The sequence below is a fragment of the Hyla sarda genome, chromosome 2 (genome assembly GCF_029499605.1).
Source record: "Hyla sarda isolate aHylSar1 chromosome 2, aHylSar1.hap1, whole genome shotgun sequence".
In the NCBI taxonomy this organism is placed as follows: domain Eukaryota; kingdom Metazoa; phylum Chordata; class Amphibia; order Anura; family Hylidae; genus Hyla; species Hyla sarda.
In genome coordinates this window covers 247,986,628-248,004,762 of record NC_079190.1, presented here as the reverse complement: position 1 = coordinate 248,004,762, position 18,135 = coordinate 247,986,628, and the positions used below count along the sequence as shown (strand labels likewise).

General features: G+C 43.2%; 1 protein-coding gene and 1 pseudogene across 12 annotated transcripts in view; both read left to right on the top strand.

Moving 5' to 3' along the window:
• The window catches only part of RPH3AL (rabphilin 3A like (without C2 domains)), a 413,105-nt gene that overhangs the window by 263,148 nt on the left and 131,822 nt on the right, over positions 1-18,135 (top strand). For all 12 annotated transcript variants that reach the window (XM_056556894.1, XM_056556890.1, XM_056556888.1 and 9 more), the window contains one exon: positions 15,775-15,949. In XM_056556894.1, coding sequence (XP_056412869.1) covers positions 15,775-15,949 — 175 coding nt within the window. The remainder of the gene's footprint in view (positions 1-15,774; positions 15,950-18,135) is intronic.
• LOC130359831 (U2 spliceosomal RNA) lies at positions 12,638-12,815 on the top strand (annotated as a pseudogene).

Sequence of the window (18,135 nt, the reverse complement as noted above, 5' to 3'; positions counted from 1 at the left end):
TGACCGACCAATAGCAGGAATAGGAGGGGTGGCACCTCTGCCACCTCACTCCTATCCCTTCAGGGGGATTGTGGGTGTCTTGGACAACCCCGATCCCCCTTATTTTCCGGGTCATTGGGTCACGGAGACCCGTATGACCCAGAATCACTGCAGATCGCCGGTCTGAGGAGCCCCCCAGGGGTTTGTATGGGATGCCTGCTGAATGATTTCAGCAGGCATCCCAGTCCGGTCCCCACCCGGTGCGCGGTCTTTTAACAATTTTAACATAGAGGCCAAGGTTACAACAAGGCTCTGCTGTAGCACTTACATGACTTTTGAGTTGGCAGCTACTAGACAGTGGTGCTCCGATTAAGTGACTCAACAGATTGGAGTCTCCAGGACTGCCTAAGGAAAATTGTTATCAGACTGGTGAATACTTAGAATGACCTTATTGAGCTGTAATTATTCCCTGTGTGACTGTTTGTAATCAGATCACTTCTGCTTCATAAAGGCCAAGCCAGAGTGCTCCACGAACTGGCTGTTGAGGAGATTTGTCTTTTTTTTTTTTTTTTCTCCCAGGGCAAAGTGGATATGTGCTGTGACTTGCTGATGGGAAAAACATATTGATTTGTCTTGTACATGTCACATGAAGGCATACGATTTTTCATTGCATTGTCCAGTCAAGAGCTTTTAATAGGAAATAGTTACAACTAGTGCTTATTGTATGTTTTTACAATAGCTGAATTTATGTTTTCTTGTATCAATGGTCCCTGAAATCAGTTGAATTTTAACTGGGAAGTTATTATCCTTGAGAAAAAGGCAAAGTAACATCTAAAACCAGTATTAGGATTCAGACCTCAAGGTATAGGGGGAACAGGGGATGTAAGTAAGACTGGAGATGTAGCTGGTTGTACAAAATGAATTATGCTTTATTTAGATAAAATATGACTGCCTATTATGTGAGCAGGGCCCTTGCTACAGATATAGTACATACACTATATAATATGTGGTAGGATCAAATATGGTAAAATATAGTTGCAGAAAATTTTGATATGATACATACACTGATAATGCCACCTAGTTTTGTGCCAGTTTAAATGTCCAGTGTAATGCACATATATAGGTTTTCAAAGTCTTGTTAAATCCGTAAGTTGGAATACACAGTGTGAATCAAGTTGTGAGCATTGCAGGTATGGCACGTGTATTCGCCCAGCCAACTAGAAGGATAATACCTGCAAGTTAGATGAATACTGAGATGTGAAGATGATATCTGGGACTTGCCGTCTTCATGGAAGGTTGTGGTGAGATGCTGACTCCCTTAGCTGTCAGATAGCAGCTGTCGGTCCGGCTCAGTAGGTGTGAAGTTTTCGGCAGTAGGGGTGATGTGCCCTCCTTAGCTGCCGCGTCCTCGTGTAGATATTTGTATTTTGGGTGCGTACCACACCACAGTGGTCCCCAAACAGGAGGACTGTAGCGTCTGTTTGGGGACCACTGTGGTTTGATACACGCCCAAAATACAAATCTCTACACAAGGACATCATTTGGGCGCAAAACCCAGGATAAAGGAGTTGGGATCATGTTAGTAAATAAACCCCATTGTGTCAGTGGCCTATATGAATTGCCAAAAGAATGGAAATTATGCAATTCATACGATCTAGGCTGACATTAAAAGTACACCCCAGGTCTTCGCTTAAGTTCTTTAATCTAGTGTAATTTGTGTCCTTACAATAAGTAGAACGCAAGACAGGGATAATGAAAATCAGAATATACAATTCATAAACATACCAGCGGTGAAAATGTTATAAAATAGAGATACTTTTATTGTTGAATGCTGATGTAATCTGCAGATAGTGTTGGTAATAGCGGCAAGAGTAAATGCGTGTTCACGCATGAAACGTCACGTCCCGCACACCTACTGCCTCGCCAGCACCCCCTGACTTGTTTGTGTTCCTGTGATTTTATGGAGAAATAAAGAAAGTTTTACCGGTGAGTGCCGTCATTCATTTTCTTCCACGCTACTGTTGCATCTTCTGCATGGACTGAGCACCACCTGCATACTTGCGGCTTAAGTTGGCTGGGTCATCTGGAAATATTCCGGTCTGTCCCGCAGTATTATCCGAGGTTTGAGCAGTGCCGGCTCACCTGTTACTCTATTCAGACATTTTTGTAATCCTCAATATGTCGACGGTCTAGATAAAAATAAAATGAATACATGTATTATGCTGTAGTGCCCAGGTATACCTACAAGTAGATCTACAATCTAATGCACTTACACAACATTGTGCTTACCTCTTTGTATGCATAGATGTGTAACTGTCCATGATGCGAGGTGGCAGTGTGTGGAAAAGAAGAGAGCGCGATATCCTGGATAAATAAATAAATTAAAAGCTTAAGTATAAAATTACAAGTATGGGACATGCAAGTTATTCGCTTGGTAAATAGTCCTTACCCCTTAACCTCTTAAGGACGCAGGGAGCACCTGTACGCCCTGCACCCATTCCCAGTATATAACGCGGGGTCACTCCATGACCCCGCATCATACCGGGTCGGTCCCTATGGCAAATGAAAGACGGGACCCTGGGCTAATAGCGTGCAGCACCGATCGTTGTGCTGCGTGCTATTAACACTTTAGACACTGCGTTCAAAGTTAATCGCTGCGTCTAAAATGAAAGTAAAAGCTTCCCGGCAGCTCAGCCGGGCTGATCGGGACCATCGTGGTGAAATCGCGATGTCCCGATCAGCTAGGACGCAGCAGGAGGGTCTCTTACCGGCCTCCATCTGATCGGCGATTGATTGCTCCAAGCCTGAAATCCAGGCTTAAGCAATTGACCGCCAATAACATTGATCTTTGCCGTGTCAATGCACCGCAATGATCTGTGTATGAGATCAGTATGTGCAGTGTAATAGCCCCTGGGGGGGCTATAACACTTAAAAAAAAAAGTGTAAAAAAAAGTTAATAAAGATAATTTTAACCCCTTCCCTAATAAAAGTAAGAATCACCCCCCTTTTCCCATTTAAAAAAAAAAACTGTGTACATAAAAATAAACATATGTGGTATCATCGCGTGCGAAAATGTCCGAACTGTAAAAATATATCATTAATTAAACAGCACGGTCAATGGCGTCCAAAATAGCATATTTTTGGTCACTTTTTATATCATGAAAAAATGAATAAAAAGCGATCAAAAAGTCAAAAATACAAAAATGCTACAGCTAAAAACTTCAGATCACGGTGCAAAAACCGCTCCGTTCGTGAAAAAATTAAAAAGTTATAGGGGTCAGAAGATGACAATTTTAAACGTATAAATTTCCCTGCATGTAGTTTAGATTTTTTTCAGAAGTAATACAAAATCAAACCAATATAAGTAGGGTATCATTTTAACCATATGGACCTACAGAATAAAGATAAGGTGTCATTTTTACCGAAAACTGTACTACGTAGAAACGGAAGCCCCCAAAAGTTACAAAATGGCATTTCTCTATTGGCTCCATTGGGGGACACAGACGATGGGTGTATGCTGCTGTCACTAGGAGGCTCGATATTATGGCAACAAGAGAAGTCGGCTCCTCCCAGCAGGGTATACCCGCCCACAGGCACCTGAGGTAATCAGTTTTAGCTTAGTGTCTTAAGGAGGTAGACATGGTCTGGAGTTCTCTCCAGACCAGTTCTTATGTTTTATTATTTTCCTAGTTAGGGATGTGTTAGTTTTTTATTCCTTTCTCTTTCATGTTTTCAGGGGGGGATTCAGGAACTGCGGCTCACTGTCTCCCCATTGCAATTGAGGGGGCACAGACATTGCGTATGTGCGCTGTTAACCCCCTCTCGCCAATGGTAGGCGCCTGGGGTTGTACCTCAGGCTTACTTTCGCTTTCGGCAGCAGTTGGCTGCCGGCGGCGTCTCGCTCGCTTCCCCGCAAGCGCATATGCGAATGACAGTGCGCTCGGGGAGAGGAGCGGCCGTGGGCGCCATTACTGACCTTCTTGTCAGAAGCTGAGGGCACTATAGCTCCGCCCCCTCTGTTGTCGGGGCTTCTAAAAGGCGCAAATTAGCCTCCAATCAGCGCTGTGCACGCTTTTGTGAGAGGCAGGGGCCAATCAGCAGTGCCCTTGCTCCTAGCCCGCCCCTCTTTTGCTATTGGCCGTCATTTCTCCACTAGAACAGAGTTCTCCTCACAGCAGCTGCCCTGGGGTCACAGACTTGGGCTGCACAGGCAACTGGAGCGTTAGTTCATCATTTTGTCTGTAAAAGCTGTGATTCCAAAATGCCTGGTCCTGCTGAACCCATTTGCTCCCTCTAAACAGGTAACTGGAGCGTTAGCCACTCATTACATCTGTAAAAGCTGTATCTCAAAAATGTCTGGTTCTGCTGAACCACTTGTTCTGCCTGCTCCACTGCTCCCCCAGACCCCCCTGCTATTCTACCCCGGTTGTCTACCAGACCCGGTGGGTTCGGCCGCCCGTCCAGCCTGGGTTCTCTCCCTTCCCCAGTCTATATCCGACTTGGCTCAGGTCTCCTGTTATGTGGTGACTGCATTGGAGAGGCCCTCCGGAGGGTCCCACTCTCCCCCTATAACTGATGCTCTCGCAGCATCATGGGGGTGTTTTTTTCAACTGACTCATCCTCCGAGTCTTCTGGCAGGCACGGGCGCTCCCCTCACAGGCATCGCTCCTTTACTCCGCCCTGTAGCAAGCGTTGCTCCCCTAGAGGACGCTCCCATGGTCGCCGCTCTGGCTCTCCAGACCCGCGTACCTGGTCAGTCTCCCCAGTCTCCCCTCTTCCAGGGCCACCTCACACGTTCCCATTCACCTGGAGAACTTGTGGATGCAGTTTCCGAGTCGGCCTCTGATGCAGAGGACCACATGGATATGTTGGACATGGTGCACTCATTGGTCTCGGCCACAAGAGACACCTTCCATCTAGAGGACCCAGGAACTTTGGACGTGGCTCCAGAAGTTTCCTTTAATCGTGCCCAACCTCCAGGGCTGCCTCACCTCGTTCCCATTCACCTGGAGAACTTGTGGATGAGGTTTCTGATTCAGCCTCCGACTCAGAGGACCGCACGGATATGCCTGATTTGGTATTCCATCTAAAGGACCCAGGAACTTTGGACGTGGCTCCAGAAGTCTCCTTTTCTTTGTGCCCGACCGCCTTCAGCTCTCATGCTGAATTTTACGTCCTGCTGGTATCCGCCGGAAGGCACCCTGACAAGAAGTTTCAGGAAACATACCGTATATACTCGAGTATAAGCCGAGTTTTTCAGCACGATTTTTCGTGCTGAAAACACCCCCCTCGGCTTATACTCGAGTGAACTCTCCACCCGCAGTGGCCATCGGCTGTCCGGGCTTGCTGGGAGTTGTAGTTTTGAAACCTCCGGAGGTCCGCAGGTTGAAGACCACTGCGGCCTTCGACATCATCCAGCCCCCTCTCGCCCCCCTTTAGTTCTGTACAGTACTCACTTCCGCTCGGCGCTGGTCCGGTGCTGCAGGACTGTCCGGAGAGGAGGTGGTCCAGTGGGATAGTGGTTCCGGGCTGCTATCTTCACCGGGGAGGCCTCTTCTAAGCGCTTCGGGCCCGGCCCCAGAATAGTCACGTTGCCTTGACAACGACGCAGAGGTACGTTCATTGCCAACGTACTTCTGCGTCATTGTCAAGGCAACGCCTCTATTCCGGGTTGGAAGCGCGGAGAAGAGGCGCCCCCGGTGAAGATTGCAGCCCGGAACCACTATCCCACCGGACCACCTCCTCTCCGGACAGTCCTGCAGCACCGGACCAGCGCCGAGCGGAGGTGAGTACTGTACAGAACTAAAGGGGGGTGAGAGGGGGCTGGATGATGTCGAAGGCCGCAGTGGTCTTCAACCTGCGGACCTCCGGAGGTTTCAAAACTGCAACTCCCAGCAAGCCCGGACAGCCGATGGCTGCCCGGGCTTGCTGGGAGTTGTAGTTTTGAAACCTCTGGAGGTCCGCAGGTTGAAGACCACTGAGGGCGGATGATGAGAAGAGGATGATGAAGGGGGGGTGTGGGATGATGACAAGAGGATGATGAAGGGGGGGTGTGGGATGATGAAGGGGGGTGGGGATGATGACAAGGGGATGATGAAGGGGGGGGTGTGGGATGATTACAAGGGGATGATGAAGGGGGGTGGGGATGATGACAAGGGGATGATGAAGGGGGTGGGGATGATGACAAGGGGATGATGAAGGGGGGATGTGTGGGATGATGACAAGGGGATGATGACAGGTGATGATGATGAGGGTCTGGATGATGACAGGCGGTGATGATGATGAGGATGTTAATGACGGGTCTGGATGATGACAGGGGGGATGATGTATTTCCCACCCTAGGCTTATACTCGAGTCAATAACTTTTCCTGGGATTTTGGGTTGAAATTAGGGGTCTCGGCTTATACTCGGGTCGGCTTATACTCGAGTATATACGGTAGAAGGTTCAAGCGTGGTATCCCTTCGCCAAGGTCGGTGGACCTCCTCTCCAACTGTGGATCTGCAGGTCTCCCGCCTCTCTAAGGCGCCTACTGGGCCTTTAAAGGCTGATGCGGCTGCCTTCAAGATCCAGCCAACATGAAGGTGGAGACTTTGGCAAACTTTGCATTGAGACAGCAGGATCTTCCTGCTTTTGCTTGGGCCTGGGGGTCAAGGGCCCTTTCAGTATGGTCTCCCAACTCCACCAGGGTAGTCTTCAAGATCCCTCTGGAGGATTTATTTAATCTAGCTCCTGATGCTCCGCAGCTGGAGATTTTCTGTTCCATGCGCAGCCACTGTGCTGTCTTTGCCACAAGCTACCTAACACATTTGGTCTTAGGTGCTCTGCAAGATGCCCCTTTTGACCCTCTCAGGGACATTTCTCTTGGCCTCCTTCCCTGGAAGGGGGCATTCCTTATTGCTCTTACCTCTGTTAGGAGGGTGTCAGAGCTGGTAGCTCTCTCCTGCCGTTCTCCCTTCCTGGTGGTATACCAGGACAAGTTGTTTTCCGTCCAGGCCCGTCCTTCTTACCTGAGATGGTTTTTGACTTTTTCATCTCAATGAGAACATCATCCTACCGCCCTCTTGTCCGGCCCCTTCTCATCCCTGGAAGCGTTTGTTCCACATCTTGGTTGTGGTGAGGGCTGTTCGGACTTATCTCTCAGTCACTCTTTCCTTTTGGCAGTGTGACCCCCTTTTTTGTTTTTCCGGAAGGTCGTTGTATAGGACAACCTGCTTCTATGACCACCATTTTTCGGTGGATCTGGTCTGCTCTTTTTGGGAGCGTTCCGCTGCAAGGGGAAGATCCCACCCTTCAGGGGTTTGGCTCATTCCACCCGTTTTTTGGGGCATCCTGGGCCCTCCGCTACGTGGCTTCAGCCTTGCGGTTCTGTAAGGCGTCCGCGTGGTCGTCTTTGTACACTTTCTCAAGGTGATTCCAGATTCATGCTTTTGCATCAATTGATGCTACTCTGGGCTGTAAGATGTTGCAGACGGCGGTGATCCAACCGTCCACCTGTCTGATTACTTACCCACCCAAGGGACCGCTTTGGTACGTCCCATGGTCTGTGTCCCCCAATGGAGCCGATAGAGAAAAGGAGATTTTTTTTATGCTTACCGTAAAATCTCTTTCTCGAAGGATCCATTGGGGGACACAGCTCCCACCCTTTTTTCTGGTGTTCCTATTTCAGTTATCTGTCCAAAGGTGTGTTCAGTTGCCTTTTCTTCTGATTGCTCGGACAGTTTGTGGTTTTCTCTTGACCCGTCGGTCTTCTCCTATTGCTCTGGGACTAAAACTGATTACCTCAGGTGCCTGTGGGCGGGTATACCCTGCTGGGAGGAGCCGACTTCTGTTGTTGCCATAGTGTCGAGCCTCCTTGTGACAGCAGCATAAACCCATGGTCTGTGTCCCCCAATGGATCCTTCGAGAAAGAGATTTTACGGTAAGCATAAAAAATCTCCTTTTTTCTTCAATTTTGTCACACAATGAATTTTTTTTCAGTTTCGCCATGGAATTTTTGGTAAAATTACTAATGTCACTGCAAAGTAGAATTGGTGACACAAAAAAAAAAGCCATAAAATGGAATTTTAGGTACAAAATTTAAAGCGTATGATTTTTAGAAGGTGATGAGGAAAAAATGAAAGTGCTAAAACGGAAAAACCCTGCGTCCTTAAGGTGTTAAATATCTATAATAGTTGTAGTGCAGGGTAGTTGAGGATTATTACCACTATCTGCAGATTACATCAGCATTCAACAATAAAAGTATCTATTTTATAACCCTTTCGGCATTGGTATATAGTTATTTATTGACTTTACTAGTACTCCAGTACATATCTATGGTACACAGGGACCCATAGTATATACCCGGAAGCAGTAAGGGTACACAAACTCACAAAACTAGTGCAGATTACACCCACAGACAAGGAAGCGCCAAGATCGTATATTTATTTATAGAATATACAATTTATTGAGAGATAAGCATGGTATGGAAATAATGCAAACTGCCAACTAAAATCCTTTACTACATGGGTGCCAAATATGCGGCCCACAATGAATATCTTTGCGGCCTGGCATCCCTGTGTCCCGAAAAATCTTTTCAGTACACAAGGATGCCTCGGATACCTCTCTGTGGCCCCGCATTAACTTTAAAAATGCAGGGGCCGCTGGGAGGTAGCGCACACAGGGATGTCACTGACGTCCCGTGCGTGCGCCCATAGGAGAAGGGTATGGTAAGTCACCACTCATGAGCACGTCATCTTCGGTGTTCCAACCACCGGGACATACTGCTATGGCCCATAGATGGTCGTAACACTGAAGGAGTGGTGGTCGGAACACTGAAGTGGGGCAGTAAACAGGCATATAGCCTCCAGCCATACACTGTATATGGCTGAAGGCTGTATGTCTGTGCGGGAACTGTACTGCACCTAATTTGGGTAACTATACTGCAACTTATGTGGGGAACTATACTGCACCTAATGTGGGTAACTATACTGCGCCTAATGTGGGGACTATACTGCACGTAATGTGTGGGAACTATACTGCACGTAATGTGGGGGAACTATACTGCACGTAATGTGGGGGAACTATATTGCACCTAATGTGGGGAAACTGTACTGTCAACCTAATGTGGGGGAACTGTACTGCACCTAATGTGGGGAACTATACTGCCAACGTAATGTGGGGGAACTATACTGTACCTAATGTGGGGGAGCTATATTGCACCTAATGTGGGGGAACTATACTGCACCTAATGTGGGGAACTATACTCCACCTTATTTGGGGAACTTTACTCCACCTAATGTGGGGAACTTTACTGCACCTAATGTGGGGAACTATACTGCACCTAATGTGGGGGAACTGGACTGCACGTAATGTGGGGGAACTATACTGCACGTAATGTGGGGGGGGGGCTATACTGCAGGTAATGTGTGTGGGGGGGGGACTATACTGCACCTAATGTGGGGGAACTGTACTGCACCTAATGTGGGGGAACTGTACTGCACCTAATGTGGGGAGCTATACTGCACCTAATGTGGGGAACTATACTGCACCCAATGTGGGGAACTGTACTGCACAGTCTTGTGCAGGGGGCAGGGTCTTGTGCAGGGGGGCATGGAGTGTTGTACAAAAGGGGCATGGGGTCTTGTGAAAGGGGGTCATGGGGTCTTGTGAAGGGGGTCATGAGGTGTTGTGCAGGGGGCCATGGGGTCTTGTGCAAATGGGGCATGAGATGTTGTGGCATGAGATGCATATGCGAAAATAAAACGCGAATATTACGAATATACGAATTTAGTGAATATATGGTGAATATTCGGCCATATATTCGCGAAATATCGTAAATTCGAATATGGCCTATGCCGCTCAACACTAGTAATCACATCATAAATATTAAGGCCTAGCATTGCATATTCTTAAGTATAGCATCACAGCCTCCATTTCTAATAGATCTGTAATATTCTTTACATTCAAAAAATTGACTGTAACTGTAAGGCAATAACACATTTCTCAGAAACATTCAATTCTCCACAATAAGAAATGAGGTTCTCAGAGAACCATATTAGCTTTGTTTGGGGTATCTCTAAAGGACCCAGCTACAATGCCATTCATAATAATCAAATTAGCATATAAAAAATTTGCATATACGAAAATTCGCATATGTGAAAATTAGCATATGCAAATTTTCGCATATGCGAAAATGCGCACGCCAGTCTCACACAGTAGTATTACAGCCTTCTTTACACCACACAAGCTGGAAGCAGAGAAGGATGATCACTGTTATGTGTACTGTGAAAAAAAAAAGAAAAAAAATATTCGTAATTATGAATATATAGTGCTATATGCGATATTCGCGAATAAAATTCGCATTGCGAATATTCGCGAGCAACACTAGTGATTACTGACAAAGTGCAAGGAATATTTATGAGGAACAATAGAATAACAACAATGTGCAATTATGAAATTCTATTAAAGGGGTATACCAGGAAAAACCTCTTTTTTTAATATATATATATATATATATGTATATATATATATATATATATATATATATATATATATATATATATATAAACTGGCTCCAGAAAGTTAAACAGATTTTTAAATGACTTCTATTAAAAAATCTTTATCCTTTCAATAATTATCATCTGCTGAAGTTGAGTTGTTGTTTTCTGTCTGGCAACAGTGCTCTCTGCTGACATCTCTGCTGTCTCGGGAACTGCACAGAGTAGAAGAGGTTTGCTGTGGGGATTTGCTTCTACTCTGGACAGTTCCTGAGAAAGGTGTCATCAGAGAGCACTTAAGACAGAAGAGAACAACTCAACTTCAGAAGCTCATAAGTACAGAAAGTTATTAAGTTTTTTAATAGAAGTAATTTACAAATCTTATATAAAAACAAGAATAGAGTCTGGCAACTGCAGGATGTATCTAGAGACCACTATGGACTAGTAAAAGTTAAAGAAGAGTTTGTGGCTTGTAAAGGTAGGTGGTGCTCTGGCTCAATAATATACAGTTCCAAAATGCACAATCCAAGACGGAATGAATGAAAGTCGGCAACTCACCGGTCTTCTTTACTTCTTTATTAGGTACTCACATCAATGGTTACAGGAGATGGATGATAAGTGTGGGGTACAGCAGGCAGCCTTCTGTACCCCCCACTTATCATCCCTCACCTGTAACCATTGATGTGAGTACCTAATAAAGAAGTAAAGAAGACCGGTGAGTTGCCGACTTTCATTCATTCCTTCTTGGATTGCGTAATTTACAAATCTGTTTAACTTTCTGGAGCCAGTTGATATATAAAAGAAAGTTTTTTCCTGGAATACCCCTTTATATGTTAGAATAACATGTGTTTCTGGGCTGATACTGTATATAACTAATTATATGCAGAGTGTGAATATGTTGGTGTGATGCACCATTTTATATTCAATTAAATAACATTTATTATTTCAGTATTTAGCATTAATATTTGCATGCATCTGCTTAAACATGGCTATCAGGGTCACAATGGAGACTCCTGTCTCTCTGCTTCATTCTCACCTGGTCAGAAAGCAAGTCAGATCAACCTACAGGTACACACTTATAAAACAGTTCAGGCTTTTGGTACAGTTGCAACAATAGCTTATAAACTCAGGGAATTAATCAATGCTGTATGTTAGACGTAAAGTTGTCGCGATTTTAGTGCAGAAAATCTGTGTGGATCAAAAATTTGTCATTGTGTCATCAGTACGCATCCCAATAACGCGCTTCACTTTTTAGTGTAAGTTCATATTCAAGATGAAATGTATGCAACTTTATTGAAGAAAACATGTAAATATTTGAGCAAGTTGACTCCATCCTTAGCATGCTTAGAATCTTTCTTATCTATAATAAGAGTTGAGAGAACTTTTGAAAAGTTCGGTTCGCTGGACTAGCCAAACTTTTCACGAAATAGAGTTTGGTTCGGCACGGTTCAGCTCGAATCAGCTTGAATCAGCAATGAAATAAGCCCCTAAACACTGCCTTACAGTTCAAAACCCCTGTCTAACACGGTTAGGAATGTATTCAAGTAGTTTTAAAGTGTTTTTAAGGCTCAGTTATGGCGACATGTGGTAACCCATGGTAACTATTACAGCTCGCCCATTTTTTTGGCTTATTCACACTGAAATAAAGTGACAAAGTATTCCTCTTTGCGTGGCAGAGGTGATAGCACAATGAGTACTGCTGAGGTGTTTACGGAAATCTATTATATTCACACCTGTGTTGACAGGCCCTATAGATATATAGTTAACACATGGATACCACATGGAAATGCATTGTGGGTGGGTGGCACAGATCCCAGCGAGCCCGCAAGTCTCCTAAGTCACTGGTCATCTCCTTGGGCCTAACTGTGCTGTAAAGACTATTCCATCTGTCTATCTCAGTAAAGCTGCTGTTCTGTAACTTGGCATCAGAGTCATTATTTACCCAGCACCTAGCCCAGGATCCAGCGGCCATACCTCGGGTGAGGCAGAGGTTATGCACACCCTGGAGTCATGAATACAAGGGGTTAATGCCATCTGCCCCTAGGGTAATAACATCTGCCCTCATCACATCCTCACCACACCCTATAGGTATACACTTTGTGGGTGGGTGGCACAGATCACTGCACCTCACTGGCTACTGTTGCTGGTTCAGGAACACTATTCAATTCAAGTATATGCAGGTATAAGACTCTCAGCCTTTTGGCTAAGATCAAGTGTAGTATCTGTTCTTATTTGAGCTGCAGAACTACAACCAACCTGGATATTGACAGGGAGTGTTTTTTGAAAGAAATTAGCACTATTTTTCCATTCCTGGATAACCCCTTTAAGCGGGCACAGTTTTTAAAATGGGTGATTCATGTGTGTTTCTAATATAAAAGCCCCTCAAATCCACGAAAGAACTAAACCTCTTAAGGATAGTAGACTTTTTTATTTTTCCACTTTTGTTTTTTTCCTCCAAGCATTCTAATACCCATAACACTTTTACTTTTCCATCTACAGACCTATATGAGGGCATGTTGTTTTGCGCCACCAATTTTATTTTTTAGGGGTTTCTATATTTAAGCAGTGTACTTTCTGGTAAACTGATGTTCTCTTTATTTTGTAGGTCCATGCGATTAAAATGAAACCCAACTTATATAGATTTTGTTTTATTTTACTACTACAAAAAAATTCAAACTTTTTGTAGGAAAATTTGTATGGTTAAAGTAATAGTGTTAGGGAATAAGTGTCTGATTGCAGGGGGTCCGAGTCTGCTCTGCTAATGCAAGTTTTGTACCCAGCACATTAGCTGGTTGAAGCACACCCCTCCATTCATCTTTATGCTTTGTCTCTGCTTCTCCCATAGAGATGAATGGAGGGTGTGTGATACATCACTTCCTGAAGCAGAGCCAAGGCTGAGCCTGGGAACTGTACAGGAGATCGTGGGAGGTCCCCGTGATCAGACACTTATGCCCTATCCTGCAGATAGGGGATAAATTACATTTTGCTGGATATATCTTCTTTCAAATTTTCCTCTTATTACCTCTATAACTCTTTTATTTTTCCATATACCAGGATGTTTTGATGGGACTACCATTTTTGTTTTGATGGGACTTTTTGATAGATTTTTACAGATTTTTTTTCTTGTATATGACCAAGAATATGCAATTCTGGATTTACGCAATTCTGGCTATGTATTTTCATTAACCCCTTAAGGACAATGGGCGTATATTTGCTATCAGCAACCAGGACCTGCTGCTGATGCTGGACATCGCCGATTGGGCTGATGTCCAGTATTAACCCTTTAGACACAGCCATCAAAGTTGATTGCGGCATCTAAAATGGGAGAAAAGTTATCCCGGCTAGCTCAGCGGGCTGTTCACCATGGTGTCCCGAACAGCTGAAAGAAAGGCAGGAGGGCCTTTACCTGCCTTTCTGCCATCTGATTGGTGCTCAAGTCAGCCAAAGCAGGCTGGGGCATTTGAGCACCGATAACACTGATCAATGCTATGCTATGGCATTGTTCAGTGTATGCAATCTAAGGCTTTTATGTACTAGTAAAAAATAAATAGTTAGTAAATGGGATTTAACCCCTTCCCTAATAAATGTGGTATTGCCGCTCCGGAATTGCATATTTTTGGTCACTTTGTATACCTTTAGAAAATTTACAAAAAGCAATCAAAAAGTTCCATCAAAACAAAAATGATACTGATGCAAAAAATGAGCTCTCACTCATCCCCATACAGTGAAAAATACAAAATTAATATGGGTCAGAAGAGGACATTTATAAACATGCTAATTTTTGTACCAAAAGTTAAACATAATAAAGATTTTTTTTTGTTTCGCTGTAGATTTTGTGGTGTGATGATTTACAAAGTAAAATTAGTTGTTTTTTTCCATTTTAGACACAACAATCAACTTTGATTAAGGTGCCTAAAAGGTTAATGCTGGACATCAGCCTGATCGGTGATTAGCCACAGGTCCTAGCTGCTGATAACAACTGGGACCCACTGGTTATGAAGCACACTCAGCTCGTTAGCTTGCTTCATACCACGGGAGCAGGACAAGGGCATACAGGTACGCCTGATATCCTTCAGGTGTTAATAACTGGCTCCTAAAAAAATAGGAATAGGAAATGTCAACTCTCTCTTTCTCTTGGCTGAAATTTGGAACATTGGAGATTTGATTTAATCTGTCCCAGCTGTGCAAAACGACTGGTATAAACTACGCTTATTATGTTTCTCAAAGAACATAAAGCATAATTATACATTAAGGGTACGTTCACACATACAGGATCTGCGCAGATTTGATGTGCAGGATTTGATACTGCCGAATAGAAGCTGTGCTCAGTCATTTAGTTTACATTGAAATCTGCAGCAGAAAATCCTGTGCATCAAATCCAGCGCATCCAATCTGCGTACGCGTGAATGTACCCTTAGATAGAGTCTGCTAGCACTTGTAATTACTTTGTAATGTCACATTTCCATACGTTTTGGAAATTGCAGTGGACATGAATAGTAATATTTTCATTTGTATTATGATATGTGTTTCCAGCTACCATATTTTTTCGAATGACTCTGTATGCATAAATTTACTTTCCATTTACTTATTTGCTGATGATCTCCTATGGCTACATTATTGTATTTTTTCATGCTTCTTGTTAAAGGTTGGAAAGGTTTAAGAATAAAGAAGACAGCCTCATAATGCCCACCTGTAATACAAGGGGGTTCTTCCATAATACTGCCCTGTCAGGGTTGAGCAGTGTACCTTCACCAATTTTTTTTCTCTCTCAAGCAGGCAGAAATTCAGTATTGAAAATAGCAGGAAAATTGATGCTCGGAATAATGTAGAACTGTATTAGGCTTTACATCTTCACAATTTAGGGGTATGGCAGCATGATTTGGCGGGAGAATTTGAAAATCAACTGCTGCCTTATCCTCGCCAGACCCGTGCTGTACCCCATTCATTTCAATGAGTTTGACGGAGTCAGCTACTGACTTCGGTTGGCTCATTTTTGTACTGTATCAGTTTATGTTGCCAGATTGAAAACCGTGGTCTGCTGTGGTTCAAGTTCAGCAATAAAAACTGATATGTTTCAAAAATATGCTGACCGGAGTCATTAGCTGACTCCATCTGGCTCATTTAAATGAATTGGGTATGGTGATGATACAGCATCCGATTTTTTGAAATACTCATATGCCATATGCCCAATGCCTAAATCTTGATGTAAATGCTCCCTTAGGTCATTAAACTGACATACAATATAAATTAAATGTACGGTACTTAGGGATCTACTTAGATGTTCTCTTTAAACCTCAAAACATGTCTCTTCTTTTACAGGTCTGGAAGAGATCAGGAGCTTGGTTTTACAAAGGTATCCCAAAATATATTCTACCATTGAAAATTTCAAGTAAAACTAGGGAACTTCACCTGAGGCATGCACAAGCTGAGTCTCAGATTCAAGATGTGAGGACTTTTGTAACAAATCGGACATATACCTGGGCAAAAGGAAGAGGTCAGTGATTCATTATTATAACCGAAAGGGCAAAAGTAAAAAAAAAACAACTGAAAAACTCCCAAGTGCATTTGTGCCATAACAAAACTAGAAAATGTTTTAAATTACATCAATACATTACAGTTCTCAAAACCTATCTGTTCATATGTTAAAGTGAACATTTTATTTTTCAGACTGCTTAGCCATAACATTAAAGGGAACTTGTCCTTAGTTTAACCTTCCACATTTTATGTGGGTACAATAGCGAATTTGTGGGGATTTTTTAAAACTGTCAGGGACACTCTGCTTTTCCATGGCCACACCACTTTTTGGGCTTTGTCAGTGAAGCGGAAAGTTGGTTGGATTTTTGATGTTTTCTGTTCACAAAACCTGGCGCATACAACACAATATGGGTACAAAACCCAACAAAAAGATTCTGATTACCTTTAGTAAATGAGTTATGTGTTGTGAAACAGGACACGTAGGAGTCTATAGGATGTAATCTTCCAGCTGCCACAAGTATGGCTTGATAAAGGTTTTCTAAGGACTAAAATATTATCTTCTGTATCTCATGTCCGTCTCATTATCTTTTGTACCTTATGTCTAGGTGGATTACATGACAATTGTATCGTTTCGGCAACAAAAATATGTATATAAATTTTGAGCTGTTAGCGTGCCATGATTTTATCTTCAGTGATTTACAGGTTGAGGAACCTTTCCACAGAACACTCCATTTGTGCAGTGTAATCTTTGTGCAAACAATGTGTTTGGTACACCAGAAAACTGGCACATGGTATATACAAATTCCCCCCATGAATTCCCCCTCTTTTCTGCCATAGCCAATACTAAAGGTTTTTATGTGATGCTCTTTCATACCAATTCTAATTGTCAATTATAACAGTTTAAAGTAAACTTGCAAAATCTGTACCTGTTTAGTCATTTTCCACTGTCCACCCCTCCCCTCCTCCATAAGCATCAGTGAGTCTTGTGTACCCTTTACTCTGTTACTGATTCATCAGTTGTCTTTGGACAACTCTTGTTAGGTACTAATCACTGTATTCTTGGAAAACCCCATAAGATGCTCTTACCCTTTTGTCTAGGCATTGTATTTTTGTAAATGTGCAGAGATATAGGAGGCATTCACCAGCGGGGTAACGTGAAAAATTTCTTGGCTTTATTTAGACATACAGGAGCAATAGCGGACAAGTGTGGATGCAGTCCACCGAGTGCAGGTAACAGCTATTTCACGACGATTAACAGCACTTCATCAGCTCCTTGTCAAAGTTCCTTGTCAAAGTTGCTCATTATATTTGCCTATATTTCCTGCTTCTGTTATAGCAACTTCAAGGTTTGACTGTTTACTTGCTGCCTAATACCGTTTATGCCACCTATTACCAGATGCCAATTAAACAAATATATTTAGTTATATAAAGTTATTTACTACAGGGTGGGCCATTTATATGGATACACCTTAATAAAATGGGAATGGTTGGTGATATTAACTTCCTGTTTGTGGCACATTAGTATACGTGAAGGGGGAAACTTTTCAAGATGGATGGTGACCGTGGAGGCCATTTTGAAGTCGGCTATTTTGAATCCAACTTTTGTTTTTTCAATAGGAAGAGGGTCATGTGACACATCAAACTTATTGGGAATTTCACAAGAAAAACAATGATGTGTTTGGTTTTAACATAACTTTATTCTTTCATGAGTTATTTACAAGTTTCTGACCCCTTATAAAATGTGTTCAATGTGCTGCCCATTGTGTTGGATTGTCAATGATTGTCATTTTTTCATGATATAAAAAGTGACCAAAAATGCACTATTTTGGACTTTTGAATTTTTTTGCGCGCACGCCATTGACCGTGCGGTTTAATTTACAATATATTTTTAATATTTTTAATTCGGACATTTCCGCACGCGGCAAAACCATATATGTTTATTTTTATTTTTATTTACACTGTGTTTTTTTTTTATGGGAAAAGGGGGGTGATTCAAACTTTTAATAGGGAAGGGGTTAAATGATGTTTATTCACTTTTTTTTTCACTTTTTTTTTGCAGTGTTATAGCTTCCATAGGGACCTATAACACTGCACACACTGATCTTTATCATTGATCACTGGTTTCTCATAAGAAACCAGTGATCGATGATTCTGCAACATGACTGCTCATGCCTGGATCTCAGGCACTGAGCAGTCATTCGGCGA